At 44.7% G+C, this 13,273-nt stretch overlaps 1 protein-coding gene across 8 annotated transcripts in view; it reads left to right on the forward strand.

The window, feature by feature from the left end:
- Positions 1-7,312: 7,312 nt before the first annotated feature.
- PPP1R9A (protein phosphatase 1 regulatory subunit 9A) overlaps positions 7,313-13,273 on the forward strand; it is a 151,652-nt gene continuing 145,691 nt past the window's right edge. For 5 of the 8 annotated variants that reach the window (XR_010829128.1, XR_010829127.1, XM_048075449.2 and 2 more), the window contains exons 1-2: positions 7,707-7,840; positions 8,735-10,413. Coding sequence is in view for 6 of the 8 variants with exons in the window: in XM_048075449.2 (XP_047931406.1) it covers positions 8,959-10,413 (1,455 nt within the window). In the remaining 2 variants the exon portion in view is untranslated. Of the gene's footprint in view, positions 7,618-7,706; positions 7,841-8,285; positions 8,405-8,734; positions 10,414-13,273 lie in introns of those variants that run through there. The other 3 variants (XM_066991741.1, XM_048075456.2, XM_048075450.2) reach the window with 3 other exon arrangements.

The following is a 13,273-nucleotide window of genomic DNA, read 5'->3' on the forward strand; positions in this document are numbered from 1 at the left end:
TTTGCTCCTCATGCACTCCTTAACAACTTCTCAAATTCGACACGTTGTTGGCAGTTTTGTACCCATCTGTATTTCCCTTCTGCCTCCACCTCCTCACCATCTATTCCTAAACACTGTGTTTTCTCTTTCACATGGCACAGTATGAAACTAATAGAGACTGCTGGGTAGCAGGTCTGAACTGGCTTCAACCCGTAATCTCATTTTCCTTCCTTCACCCTTCAGTCCAGCCCTCTCTCCTCCCTTCTTCTCAGCCATCTTCTTAGACGACAAGATATTGCCTGGAGATGCTGGTCATTTGTAAGAGATGTATTATATATAGCAATGCCAGCACAATACAGAGGAAAAACAACTTATGTGACCCCATTATAAAGAATTTCACTGTAACTGTTCAAATTACGCAAAACTGTTGCTAAAACAGTTTTAAAATTGCATTCTGTTTCTTCTTGGTTCTGCATCCACTCCCACTCACTCGCTAAAGGCTTCTTGGTGTTGGTGTATTTGCTACTGTTAGCAAATGCACACTCAGGCAGCCTCTTTGAAGTATCTGCTTCTGCTGCCCGGGCAATAGCACATATAAATGCCTTGGTCGAAGCCCTGCTACTCGGTTATTTACTAAGTGATCTTGTTATTGTGCTAACGCACCCATGACTCCATGCCTGAATGAATGAAAATGGTCACCTTTGACAGGGGGCACTTGAATAAACAGTGGCCCTCTCAGACTCCAGTGCCATTCACCCGAGCTCTCCAGTCTCTCTGTCATTTCACAGTAAAGTTACAGACGACCAGATCAGACATAATTTGTTTTGTGAAAATGGATGGGCGGGTTGTGCGTAAATATATCTTTCTGTAGTAGCAAGAGTCCTTTTAGCCTCTGTTTTAGATAGACACTTCTCCTTCGGCAGAGCTAGGGGTCCATTGCCTACACCCATTTTGCAGGCTTATCCTAATGCTTGCTGATCCAAATCATGGCTTCTCAAATTCTTCTAGAGATGGGTAATTTCTCTCTGAGAGTTTGTGCACCTGCTTTGTGATTACTAGAAATCTATATTGCACCAATTTAACTATAACTAACCCAGCTTTCCAGAATGCAGCCCTTTTCTTGAAGAAAAAGTAGAACTATTCCAGGTAATAAAAGTTTTCATTTTCCTTCTATCTTGTGTTCCTGCTAGCTTCCACCTACTCAGCATTTCAACTGATTTTTTCTTAAAGAAGAAAAATCATTTTATCACTGGTCTCACTTTTGTGTTCTCACTGACTCAACAGGGAAATGATAAGAGGTTCCCCATGTCTAGTGATGCACCTTTCCACTTATAATCACACAACTAATGGAACATAACCCTTCAGAGCAAGGAAGAAACCATACTTTTTTTCCACTCCAGGTTGTTTCGCATCAATACATTGAAACACATCTGCCACAAGCCAGGCGTTGCCCCTTTCATCCGATAGGGAGAGCCAAAGAGCTGCTCTTCACTAACCTCGAAAGTCATTATCTAAGATTTATATATATATATATATATTAGACACCTGAGAGTTTAATATTAGACCTGCTATTCGGCATGTAGAACTGTGATCTTTCTTTTATCTGTTTTCCTGGTGGCTTTGCTTGTTCAAAGCCGGCTATGTTATAGGAGCTGTTCCTGTGTATTTTTGTCTTGGGCAAAGGCCTAGGTCCTTGAAAAGCTTTTCTCTTCAGACTAATGCAATTGCTTGTTCTGTTTTATAAAATATCGATGTCGTCCTATTCCTCTGTAATTCTATTCTGATTAATGTGAGTGTTCCTACCCTTTATTAAAGATGTCATTGTAAATTTGTAGACTTTGATTTGTTAATTCTTGTGTTTTGTGTTTCAACATGATGGCAGTGTTCTCAATTTTCTTTTTAATGGTGTGATGAACTGGTCACCCTTTATGATTTCTCTTTCCCTTTACACAAGTGCTTTATTATTAGCTCACAGCTATTCTTTGTAGGCACTTCTAACTGGTAACTTGAATATCTTTATAGTTTCTTTACAGCAATTGCAGCATAGTAATAGGGCTTCTATGCTTTGGCAAAGAGCACAGCTTTTCCAAAATAACTGACTATTTTTAAGCTGACTTACTTTTGTATAGCCGTATAGAACATAGTAATTAAGTATTGAATGCTCTTGTGCACTAAATTAAACTGATTACCAAATCTAGCTTTGAGAGAGTATTTTCACTGAGGGTGCATTAGTTAGACAGTACCTGTAAGGCAGGGGGAAATGCAATCCAAGTATGCGGCAGGTAACTGAGGTATGGGAAAACTATGTTTTGTTGTACAGTCCAGAAGTAGTAGATTACTGTTCTTAGCTAAACAGCTGTGTTTTTTATTATTATTATTATTTTATTTGTATTTGTTTTAATTACTATTTTTTAAAAGGAAAAAGGTGAAACAGATGCATCTGGAATGCAGCCAGATCAATGTTACCTGGACGGCTTGGGACGGGTTATTTACAATGTGAGCCCCAAACTAGGCATATTCATCAGCTTCAGGGTGGAGCAATCCAGACAAGTATTTTTCCTGCTTGCCAATGGATTTCACACTGCGAGGCAGCGCTGTTGTGCTGCATTTTATGAACTCCAGCCTCTGTTTCTCTCTCTGAGAAGTCATCTGTTGCCGTTTCCAGAATGAGAGAAGGCTCCAAAGTACAACTAAATTTGAATGGTCAGTCACTTGGAAAAAATGAAAGCTAAAATTGCCGTCTTTTCTTCCTCATGGCACAAAACATTATCTGATTAGGCAAGGTAATGATTACTGAACTCAGTAACCAGATTTACTTGTGTGTTATATTGTATCAAGTACACTTGTAAGCTCTGAGCATCCGGTATACTTCTCCCTGTCCTCCCAATTTTCCTCTGGCTCACTACGTGCTCTTTCTTTAAGAATAATAGGGGATATTTACCACACAAGAAATACTCTGAGATAATGCTTTTGCACAGACTGACAAACCCCATTATTTTCTTTATTCTAGATTCTGTCAAGAAAATTTTTCAAGAGAAAAAGGATTTTATTATAATAAGAAAGTGTGTACCTTAAGAAACAATATTAATCATGAAATTATTATGAGGCTCCCAACAATCTATTATTTCTGCTTCTGATTAATCGACTGTGACACTTATGGAAAACATAACTACCTTATTTAGAATCACAGATACATAGAATCACCAAATGGTTTGGGTTGGAAGGGACCTTAAAGACCATCCAGTTCCAACCCCCTGCCATGGGCAGGGACACCTCCCACCAGACCAGGTTGCCCAAAGCCCCATCCAGCCTGGCCTTGAGCACTTCTATGTTGTAAACCAAGAATATGTGAGATGCAAATTTTAGCCATCCTGGTTTGGAACACTTAAAGCACTAACTTTTCCAGCTCTGACTCTTTCTTGCTGATGTTGGTATGGAGACAGAGTTCTCTATGCCATGTACCTACATATAACACTTGTCTGAAGAATCAAGGTATGTGACAGGTACCATTCACCATACTAAAATAAGTATTTTACTCATTCTGTCAAATAGCTGTTTTCTGGAAAGTTTTCTAATATTTTATCTACCCGAAGAACCTAACATGAAGTTTTGCCAGGGTTTGGTTTTTAGTAAGCTCCTAACAGACCGAACATGTAGTCTTTTCCTTTGCCGTGAGATCGTGTATTTTCTGCAAGTAGCTGGCATCGATCTAGCTAGGCTGGTAACTGATAATTTTCCGTGTTTTGCTAAAAAGTTGCTAAAAATTCAGAGTTCAGTGTTGAGAGCTGGCGTTAGAGCTGCATACCTCAAAACACAGCCCTTTTGAGCATTCTTAAGATTTCTAGCTTTTAATATTGACAAAACCACTATTTCAACAATAAGTAGTTGCACTCAGAGTGTAATTCACATCTTTCCCTTCTGAAAATTCCATTTTGTTTTCTAGCCATAACTGTACATTTCTTAAATGGTTTAAATGTGGAATGTTTGAGAATGGACGTGATGGTCTCCTAACTGCAATTGAGAAAAGGCTATTACTAGTCTGAGTTTAGGCCCTCATAATGCTAATATTTGCCTTTCTGGTAAACTGCTAGAATATGCAGTTTTGTTATCATTACCTCTGGTTTTCTTCAGCTCATTCAGAACAAAGTTCTTTTTATTCTTTTTTTGACTCTATTCTTGAGCTTGACATGTTCTGTGTAAAAACAGCACAATCTTCTTGCCAAATTAGTGGTATTAATGAGCTCCCATTTTTAACTATTAATGCCTTCCTATAGAGAAGAATTACACTTAGTGCAGTAACACATTGTAAATGTTTGAAACTAAAGCTTATCGACTCCTTATTACAGCTGTTTGTTGTTTAATTTAGTCTGGTGCTACTCTGGTACAGGGGAACCCTAACTTGAACTTACCTTATCTTCCAAAATGTATATATATTTTGTTCTTTTTCTTTAAAGTAGATTATGTAATAAAAATTCATGTCTGAGTGTTAAAAATAGAACTCAATTCTGCTTATGCTGTGATATGTATAAGGAAGTAAATCCTCCCGTGCAATGGCCTGGTGGGATAGCAGATAGGGGCTTTCTTAGCCAAAGATCAGAGGAGGGAAATAGTTTCCATTTACTCCTGTGAATACAGATATTATCTTTCAGGACTTGAAAGACATTGACAGAAGATGGATGATGGAATGACTTTCTTTTTTTTGCCTGAGCCACATAGAAAAACTTGCATTGCCACTCTGCTGCATGAATAAATTGTTATCTCAAAACCTGAGTAGCTTAGAAGCACCAAAGTGACTCAGAACAACTCATCGATGACATCCAAATAGTCATGTTTGTAAGTAAATATAATTCACACATCTAGAATAAACTGAAGATCAATTATTTTCAGTCTTGGAGGACTGTGTAAAAACTGGTTTAAAAAGATACCGAGTACAATTTGAAGTGATGCTGTCAGGTTAAACAACTGGGGTCTCTCTTCCTGTCCTATGTGCAAATTCATGATCGTTTGAATGGAGTTGTTACTCTGGCGCAAGTAAAATGACTCTAGCCATTTTCTAGCATATGCAAATACTGAACCGAACAGATTTTAAATTTGCACTGGTTGGGAAGCAGAGGAATTCTGTAACTTCAGTGAAGTTAGTCTGAATTTATACTAACATAAAAGGAGGACCTTGGTCTCTTATCTTCCCCAAAGTATGCTCTGCAGCATTTTAGTGTTCCTCAGGAATTAACAGAAATGTCAGTCATGCTTTAGCAGAGTCTAAAAATACCTTCTGGTTAAACGGATTGTCACAGAAATACTGAAAATGTAAAAGGACACACAACTGTGATTTTTATAGTTAGGTGCAAGGCCACGCTCACATATGAAGAGTCTCTCTTGAAAAGTGATGTTCTAATCAAAACAAAATACAGTTTATTATCCTTGAGACTACGTTAATGCTCTTTAACATAGACACTACGTAAATAAAAGATGGGATTGAAAAACATTTTGTAAGTGATTCGTGTGTGTGAATAGCTTAGATGTCCGTGGCCAGAGTCGGAGCCCCTAAATAAGGTCCAAACTGCCTCTGACTGAGCAGCCAAAATTGCCAGTAGTTTCTACAAGTCTTGGTTGTTGTGATCATGAGGTGGCATTGGTGGAACATGAAATTACTTAAAATAATTTTGCATTAGATTCTGTGTGAAAGCTGGGTAGTGTCTGCTTGAACTGCTACGCTGTCTACTTACAACACATATAAGAAGAATCGAAATGTAATATATCATCTCTCTCATCATGGAAAGCTTGGGATCTATTGTGTGCTCCTGCTGTGAGCATCAGCAAGTTTCCCTGCTCTCCACCAGAACATAACCTAGAGAGAGTTTACACTATTTTGCCATGAAATAATATGAATGTTTTCTTGGGTACATTGTTAAATATATTTATTAGGAGGGGAGAAGTGTCCATTTTGTTTGCAAAATTTCTATTATAAAAATCGTTTAAACAATATTTTTGGCTCTGGATACGGTCATGGATATCTTTACATAATTAGGTGCTAATTAGTCTCTTTAAGATTGCTTCAATTATTTCATCTCATTTAGTGTTTGCTTGTGTCACTTTTTTTTGCTTGTGAATGTGAATTATAAAACTCTTCAGATACACATCTAGTACATGCTAAGATCTTCAAGCACTCTGCATATTTAATATAAAATCAGAAAGGAAACAAAATGTTCAAATTTCTGCTGTGTCCCTATTCCTCTTCAAGGAGACTTGAAGTTCTCTGTTCGTCTCTTCAACAGTCAAGCGGCTCTCTTAGTGTTCTTACAGGCTTTCCACTACAAAATCATACCAACAGAAGGGCCCTGCCGAGATCCTCCGATCTGCGGTACTCGCTGATGGTTTGGCATTTAACAGGGAGTGTCCTGGTTAGCTGAAATAGTTTTCGTCCTGGTGCGGGCAACCTCCCACCGGCCTCCTCACCACAAGAAGCTGTGAAACCAGCGTTCCCTCATCCTTCTGCCTTGGGATGGGATCTCAGGCGGTCGGCTTTCTGTAACGGCATGTGGAGCTCACAGGCTGCTACCCTCAGGGACTGCCTCCCTCTCCAGGCCTCCTCTCCTCCCTGCCGTGGCGTGGCCATGCTCAGCGGCCCCCAGGGCAGCGGACACCCCCTGGCCTCTGGCCGTGCCCCTCTCCTCGCATCCCAAGTGGAAGCCATGCAACACCCCACGATTAAAAGATTTGTTGCTTTCCTGTCAATTTAAACGTGCTGGATATCGAGGCCAACATTTTGAGCTGCGCACCCTTGGTGCAAACAAGATTAACCAGAGATCGACACCTGTGAACACTTAAGGGTATAGCCGCCATGTTCAGTCTCATTAAACTAATGAATTAAGTCTGCAAGGCTATATACCTGATGTCTTCATTTTCAGCCACTGGCACCTTCATTCTGTATGCCTAATAATTATTTTTCACGATTTGCAACGCACATCTCCAGGCCATTTTTTTTTTTTTCTGGACGTTTATGCAACTAGTTTTCCAGGCCGTTTTCCCGCAATTAGTTTAATGAACTTTGCTTGGGAGTCGCTATGCGATTACCGGCCGTTCCCTGCTCGGGCTGCCAATTTTACCCGTTGCCTACAGGTTCCGTGGCGGCGGCGCGGGGCCAGCAGGCTGTGGTGCCGCCAGCCCAGAGCGGCGAGCTGTGAGATGCCCGGTCCCCCCCTGTCCCCCTTGTCCCCCCCCGTCCCTCCTGTCTCCCCCCCGTCCCCTCCAGCAACCCCCGGACGGATCCAGCGGCGGCGGCGGGGCTGCTCAGCGCCGCGCCCGGCTTTGCAGCGGGCGCATTTCTCCTCCGTGTCGGCAGGGTTCAGTGGCTCGTTTCGCGCAGCCGGCGAGGGAAGGCGGCTGGCTCTCGAGCCGCACCTCCCGCCTCGCAGGCTTCCCCTCCCCGCCGCGCAGGGACCCCTCGGCCTGCACACCGAGGCTCCGAGCCTCGCCGGCGGCGGCTGAGGGGGGTGGGGGGGGGGAGGCGAGGGCGGCCGTGCCCGGCCCCGCCGCTCGGCGGTACCCGCCCGGGGCCGGCCCGCAGCGGGAGGGCTGCCGGCCGCCTGCCCGCCTCTCCCCGCCCGGCGGAGCGAACCACTGCGGCTGGCCCGGGAGGTGAGGCACCTGTCAGCGGCCGTGCCGAGCCGAGCCGAGCCGTGCCAGGCGGAGGGGGGCGGGCGGGCGGCTGCGGCGGGGCGCGGCGGCTTCTCCTCCCCCGCTTCGCGGCGGTGCCCCGGCCGCCTGCAATGGCGTTGAGGCGCCGCGGCCGTTGCCGGCTGCTGTCAGCCGCCGTTCTCCGCAGAGCCGCCGGAGGAGGAGGAGCGGGGGCAGCGGCCGGGTAAGGCGGCGGGGGAGCCCCTGGCACCGGGCTTTTGTTCCCCGGGGCCCCCGCCGCAAGGTGCTGCCGCCGCGGGAGGGGAGGGGGTGTGGGTGTCGGGGGGGCTCCGGTGCCGTGCCCTCGGCTGAAGTTGGCTTCCCGCAGCCATCGGCGCGGGGGTGGGCGGCGGGGAAATGGACGGCGAGGAGACGGAGCCCGGCAGGCACCGGGGGGGGGGGCTCCGGGAGGCTCCGGGGAGCGGCCCCTGCGAGCCCCCCGGCAGCGGGAGCGGCCCCGACCCCAGCCCCCTTCCTGCGGCTCCTCCTCGGGCCCGTCGAGGGGCAGCTCCGTGCGGCCGGACCTCCGTCCGTCTGCGGGCGCTGCGGGCGGGGATGCGAAGTTCGGGTGCAGCTCCCCGGGCCGTTTTTTGGGGAGCAGCCTCTCGGAGCGCCTCGCCTTCGATGGCATTTCTACCATTTCCCTGAGAGAGCTGGGGCCGGCTCGCGGCGCCCCGGGGAAGCAGAGCCGTCGCGTTTGCGCGAATTACTTCGTATCGGTTGATGGCACGTATTGCCATGGTTATTCGTAAGTAACTCAGGCGTTTGGGATTTTTAATTTTTTGGAAGAATTCGGTAACGGAAGTAGCGTTTCCATATTGCCTTAGCTTGTGTGCCCGTGGCTCCGTACTTCTTTGTGAGCCCTCCGCTGCCGAGCGATGCCCCAGCCTGCAAATTTCTCAGCAATCAGCGTGCAGAAGTTTGGGCTGACGAGTCTCCACGTGTTGGTGTAGTGTGAGATTTGTGTTTTTTCCACTTCTTTTGTAAATCTGTCGAATAACTGCAAAGGGAAATCACGGCTTAGATTTAGGGAAGTGCAAGTACGTGACAATTCAGAGAACCCTGCTTTCTATTGCAGGTTGAATCTGCTGGTGCTCTCCAAAGTCCTCGCTCGTGCTGCCCTGTCGCAACTGGCTGCGTGTGCTTAGATACCTGCCTCCAGAGCTTCTCTCGAGGATGGCCCCGCTGCAGGGCACTGCTTCCTAAGAAAAACCCTTCCCAAGCAGGATCTCGGTTGTAGCAGATGACTGAGAGCGGCACCGCAGAAACTATGTAAGCTGGTTTTGCAGCCCTGAAGTAAACATGATGAAAACGGAGTCTTCAGGAGAGAGATCAACCCTCCGGAGTGCCTCTCCTCACAGGAATGCTTACAGGACTGAGTTCCAGGCACTGAAAAGCACCTTTGACAAACCGAAATCAGATGGAGACCAAAAAACGAAAGAGGAAGGAGAGGCCTCTCAGAGCAGGGGAAGGAAATATGGCTCAAATGTCAATAGGATTAAGAACTTGTTTATGCAGATGGGCATGGAGCCCACTGAGAGTGCTGGAGTTGCCCCCAAAACCAGGGGGAAGGGTGGCCCTCCGTCGCCTCAGAGACGAATCAGGCCCAAAGAATTTGTAGAAAAAACAGACGGTTCAATTGTAAAATTGGAATCTTCTGTTTCGGAAAGGATTAGTAGGTTTGATACTATCCATGATGGTCCTTCTTATTCCAAGTTTACCGAAACTCGGAAGATGTTTGAGCGAAACGCTCACGAAATGGGCCACTCCAATCGCTATTCCCCAAAGAAAGAGAAAGCGGCGTCCAACGAGCTTGCGGATGAGTGGTGCAGCTCTAAGTCTCACAGGGGCAGCACCGATTCCCTGGACAGCCTGAGCCCCAGGACAGAGACCGTCTCCCCAACTGTGAGTCAGCTCAGCGCTGTTTTTGAGAACGCTGACGCACACAACGTAATCGTTTTAGAAAAGGCAGAGAACAACGAAGAGTACTCCGTAACTGGTCACTACCCGCTAAACCTCTCCTCCACTGTCGCGAATATCTCCTCCCCTGTTGCAAACCTGGAGGGCTTCAGTCCTCTGAAAGATGCCAGCACGTGGTCTCCGCCAGCCAAACAGGCTGCAGGCCCCATGTCTGTTGAGCACTCTCAGCAGAATAGCACGCCGTCAGCACCGAGACAGAAGGTGTCTACAGGCACTCCGTCAGGTTCAAAAACAACTGAAGAAATAAAAAAGAATACAGAAGCAAGTGCTGACCTTGTTGAGAGCTCCGTGGTGAGTCAACAGGAGTCGGTACTTGACAGCGAAAGATGTGTGGACAGTTCTGCGAGGAGTAAGTCAAAAACAGAGGCAGAAATTCCATTGCGACCAAAGGAACAGTCAGAACGCGCAGAGGGTATCGCTGATAGACCCGAAGCTGCAGAAGCACCGAGAAATTTAGTTTCAGATTTAGCAACAGATGCTGTTTCAGATGCCACCGAGACCCATTATGATGATGCAAGTGAAAAAGAAGTGCATGAAGATGTGAATAATTTTCAGAGTTCCCATGTGTACATGCACTCTGACTACAATGTGTATAGGGTACGATCGAGGTATAATTCGGACTGGGGAGAGACAGGTACTGAGCAGGATGATCAGGATGACAGTGACGAAAATAACTGTTACGAACCTGATATGGAATACTCTGAAATTAATGGATTGCCAGATGAAGATGAAATCCCAGCCAACAGAAAAATACAGTTTAGCCGTGCTCCGATTAAGGTAAACTTTCCTACATTCTTTTCCTGCGGTTTGGTTGATTTTCAGACACAGCTTTATGTGAAGTACGCTTTGACAGTTGAATTTGGCTCTGAAAAGATTGCAGAGGATCTCTTGGTATATGGTTTTATTACAGTCAGCCAGCGAGCGTAATCTTAAATGAAGTAAGGAAGCTGAGCTCTGATGAGCTTGTGTCATTTCCTAGGCTACTTGATGGCTGACTGAGCTCACAGAAATTGAGAATGACAGCGAGGCTTACGGACTCTGAGAATTTTAACGTGCACGTTTTGACTTACACGACTCAACTATAATCACACGGCGAAGCACAGAAGGGGGTATTTGGTGGCCTTTGTGCTGGTTGTTGTATTTTTCTCATCTGAAATTGTGCCTTCTTTAGATCAGATGGCTTTTCTTCAGCTCTCCTCAGATGTTCTTTAAAGTCACTGTGTTTAAACACTGCGTCATGAAATGTAGTGTACTGTTGTAGAGTGGCTCTCCCTCACTGGCAGAGGGCTGTTACTGTCCTTTCTGAATTGCTCTCGTCTTTTCTAGTAGCATCTTCACTCTTTTAAACTTTACTAAACCCTTATTTATGTATATTTAGTATATGTCAGTGCAAGTGAGAGGCTACAGAAAGGTAAAAGTCACTTGGTTAAAATACCTGGCTGGGTTTGTGGCAAAGTTCTTTTTTCTTTCTTTTTAAGTACCTTGAAATTACGGCTAAGAATGTAGACTGTCATGGGTATTTTCAGCTAGGAAGGAATACCTAGCTGTGCTTTGTTATACCAGCATTTGACTACCGAGTCTCAGGGATCTCTTATAGAAGCATTTTATTTCCAAGCGGTGCAAATGGTCTCAAGTGCACAATGCAAAAACAGAGTCATTTTTCCAGAAATGGCTTTTGAAAGAGCCAGATATGGTGGAGTACTTGAAATGTACACATTGTTAAATTTAAAATCTTTGATTCAAACGTAATTTATTGTTATTGTGTGGCTTTATTAATGAAAATTGTTAAATCAGCTAACAAGTATTACTGCTGAACATGAAGGAATGTGATTTGCAAAGTCTGCTTTTACACCATCTGTGGTTTGTGTTAGGGTAAAGTATATATGTTTGCATTCGGAAATCTTAATCTGAATGAATTAACCAGGTTTCCACATTTGTTTATTGGGGGGGGAGGGGTGGAAGAAGGTGAATGGTCTTGTGTTCTTCGAGCTTGTAAAATACCATTTTTTACACTGAAACAAAATATTCAGAGCCAAGATAATGGATTTTTTTTGTTGTTGTTGTTAGTATTTTATTCAGGCTTGTGTCATTCACCAAAAATTCAAACAGTGTTTGTGCTCCCTCTGGATTATTCGAGTAATTAAACTAGTCTGTTTTCTTTAAATTTTTTGGAGATGAAGTAGAGAAAACTTGTATTACAAAGGATTATGGAAGTTCCCCCCTCCTTCCCCTTCCCCCTCAGGCTGTCCGAACAGACAAGATGACGTTTCTGCTTCTGAAAAGTTTATCAATCATGCACAGAAAATTGCTTTATAATATTTATCACAGTTCCACAATATAAGAATTCAGAAAGCAACTACACTGATATTATTCTTGAGCTGTTAAGAAATTTTGCTTTTCCTGTTCTGAAAGAGCTAACAGTGGTGTTGCTGCTTTGGTATATTACTGTGGCCTGTCTGAATTATGCTGTCATGCTCAAGTGTTACAAGAATATTCTCTTTTTATTTAGATAAAACACTTTTCTTCTTGAGATCTTCATGTGATGTTTATTTCATGTTATGTGTTATCAAGTGATAATAACAGTCCATCCGGAAAAAGCTCTAAAAGTCATTTGTTGAAGTAATGAAAGAGCCCATTTGTCATGGCTTTTGGAATAGAGCGTTCTTAACGAGCTTACCCAAAGTAAAAGAATCATTTCTTTAATTATTTTAGCATCTTCATTGTAGATAGCAGGAAAACAGAATAAAAGCTGCATTTAGAGAGAAGAGTGTGGAAGAGGTTGGGAGGTCCCCATGCGAGTGCTTTTTGTCCCGGGCGCCGCAGACACGTGCAATCCGCTGGGCACGTGGGGAAAGCAGAAGTGAGACCTCGAGGAAGGCTCGCGCTAAGAGGAAGAAGTGCAGCAGAAGCTGTGGAAAGTGACAAGCTGCTTGCCTAGCCTTCCCCCTCTCCTCCTGCGCTCCGCGACTCCCTTGGCCGCAGCATCACTGCGGGCAAGGACCTGGGGAAGGGCAGCTGGGGAAAACCCTGGGGGTCTTCGGGAGCTTGTGATCCTCTGGGATCCCGCATCGCCTCTTTGACAGCCTTGCTGATTCAGCACACTGCTAGGAGGTCAACACCCACCTTTGATAAGCAGTTTCTGTCCAGCAAATACGTGTCAGTGGTCAGTGCGCTGAGCAAGGGAGACTTGTGTCTGTCCCCTCTCGCACTTTTGGCATACAAATTTAGCAAACCACTCTCTTCAGCTGCCCAGTGCATGGAAATGATGCTCGCTAGCCAAAGAGACGGTAACTGTGTAAGAATTTTTCCGTTCTTGACAACCTAATGTGTTACTGTGCATAATGTCTTTTGTTAATACTTTTCTTAGAAGTTGTCTTATGCATAGTATAACTGAGAGAGAAGAAAACACAAAGCAACTTAGGAGTATTTTCTAAACTGTTGAAAACCAATTTGCCTTTGTTAAAATAAAGCAATTTGTGCTCAACTACTCTGCTACACAGCGGTATTATAAGTCCAATCCAAACTTGAGATGTTTAGTGCGAATTTCACGGTATTGTTCCTCCTCTCTCCTTCTGCAGGTGAGCTCTGAAATAATTAACAAAATTGGCATTTGAATTTGTATCCTGTGAAATGAGTG

This window comes from Anser cygnoides, chromosome 2 (genome assembly GCF_040182565.1).
Source record: "Anser cygnoides isolate HZ-2024a breed goose chromosome 2, Taihu_goose_T2T_genome, whole genome shotgun sequence".
Lineage (NCBI taxonomy): Eukaryota > Metazoa > Chordata > Aves > Anseriformes > Anatidae > Anser > Anser cygnoides.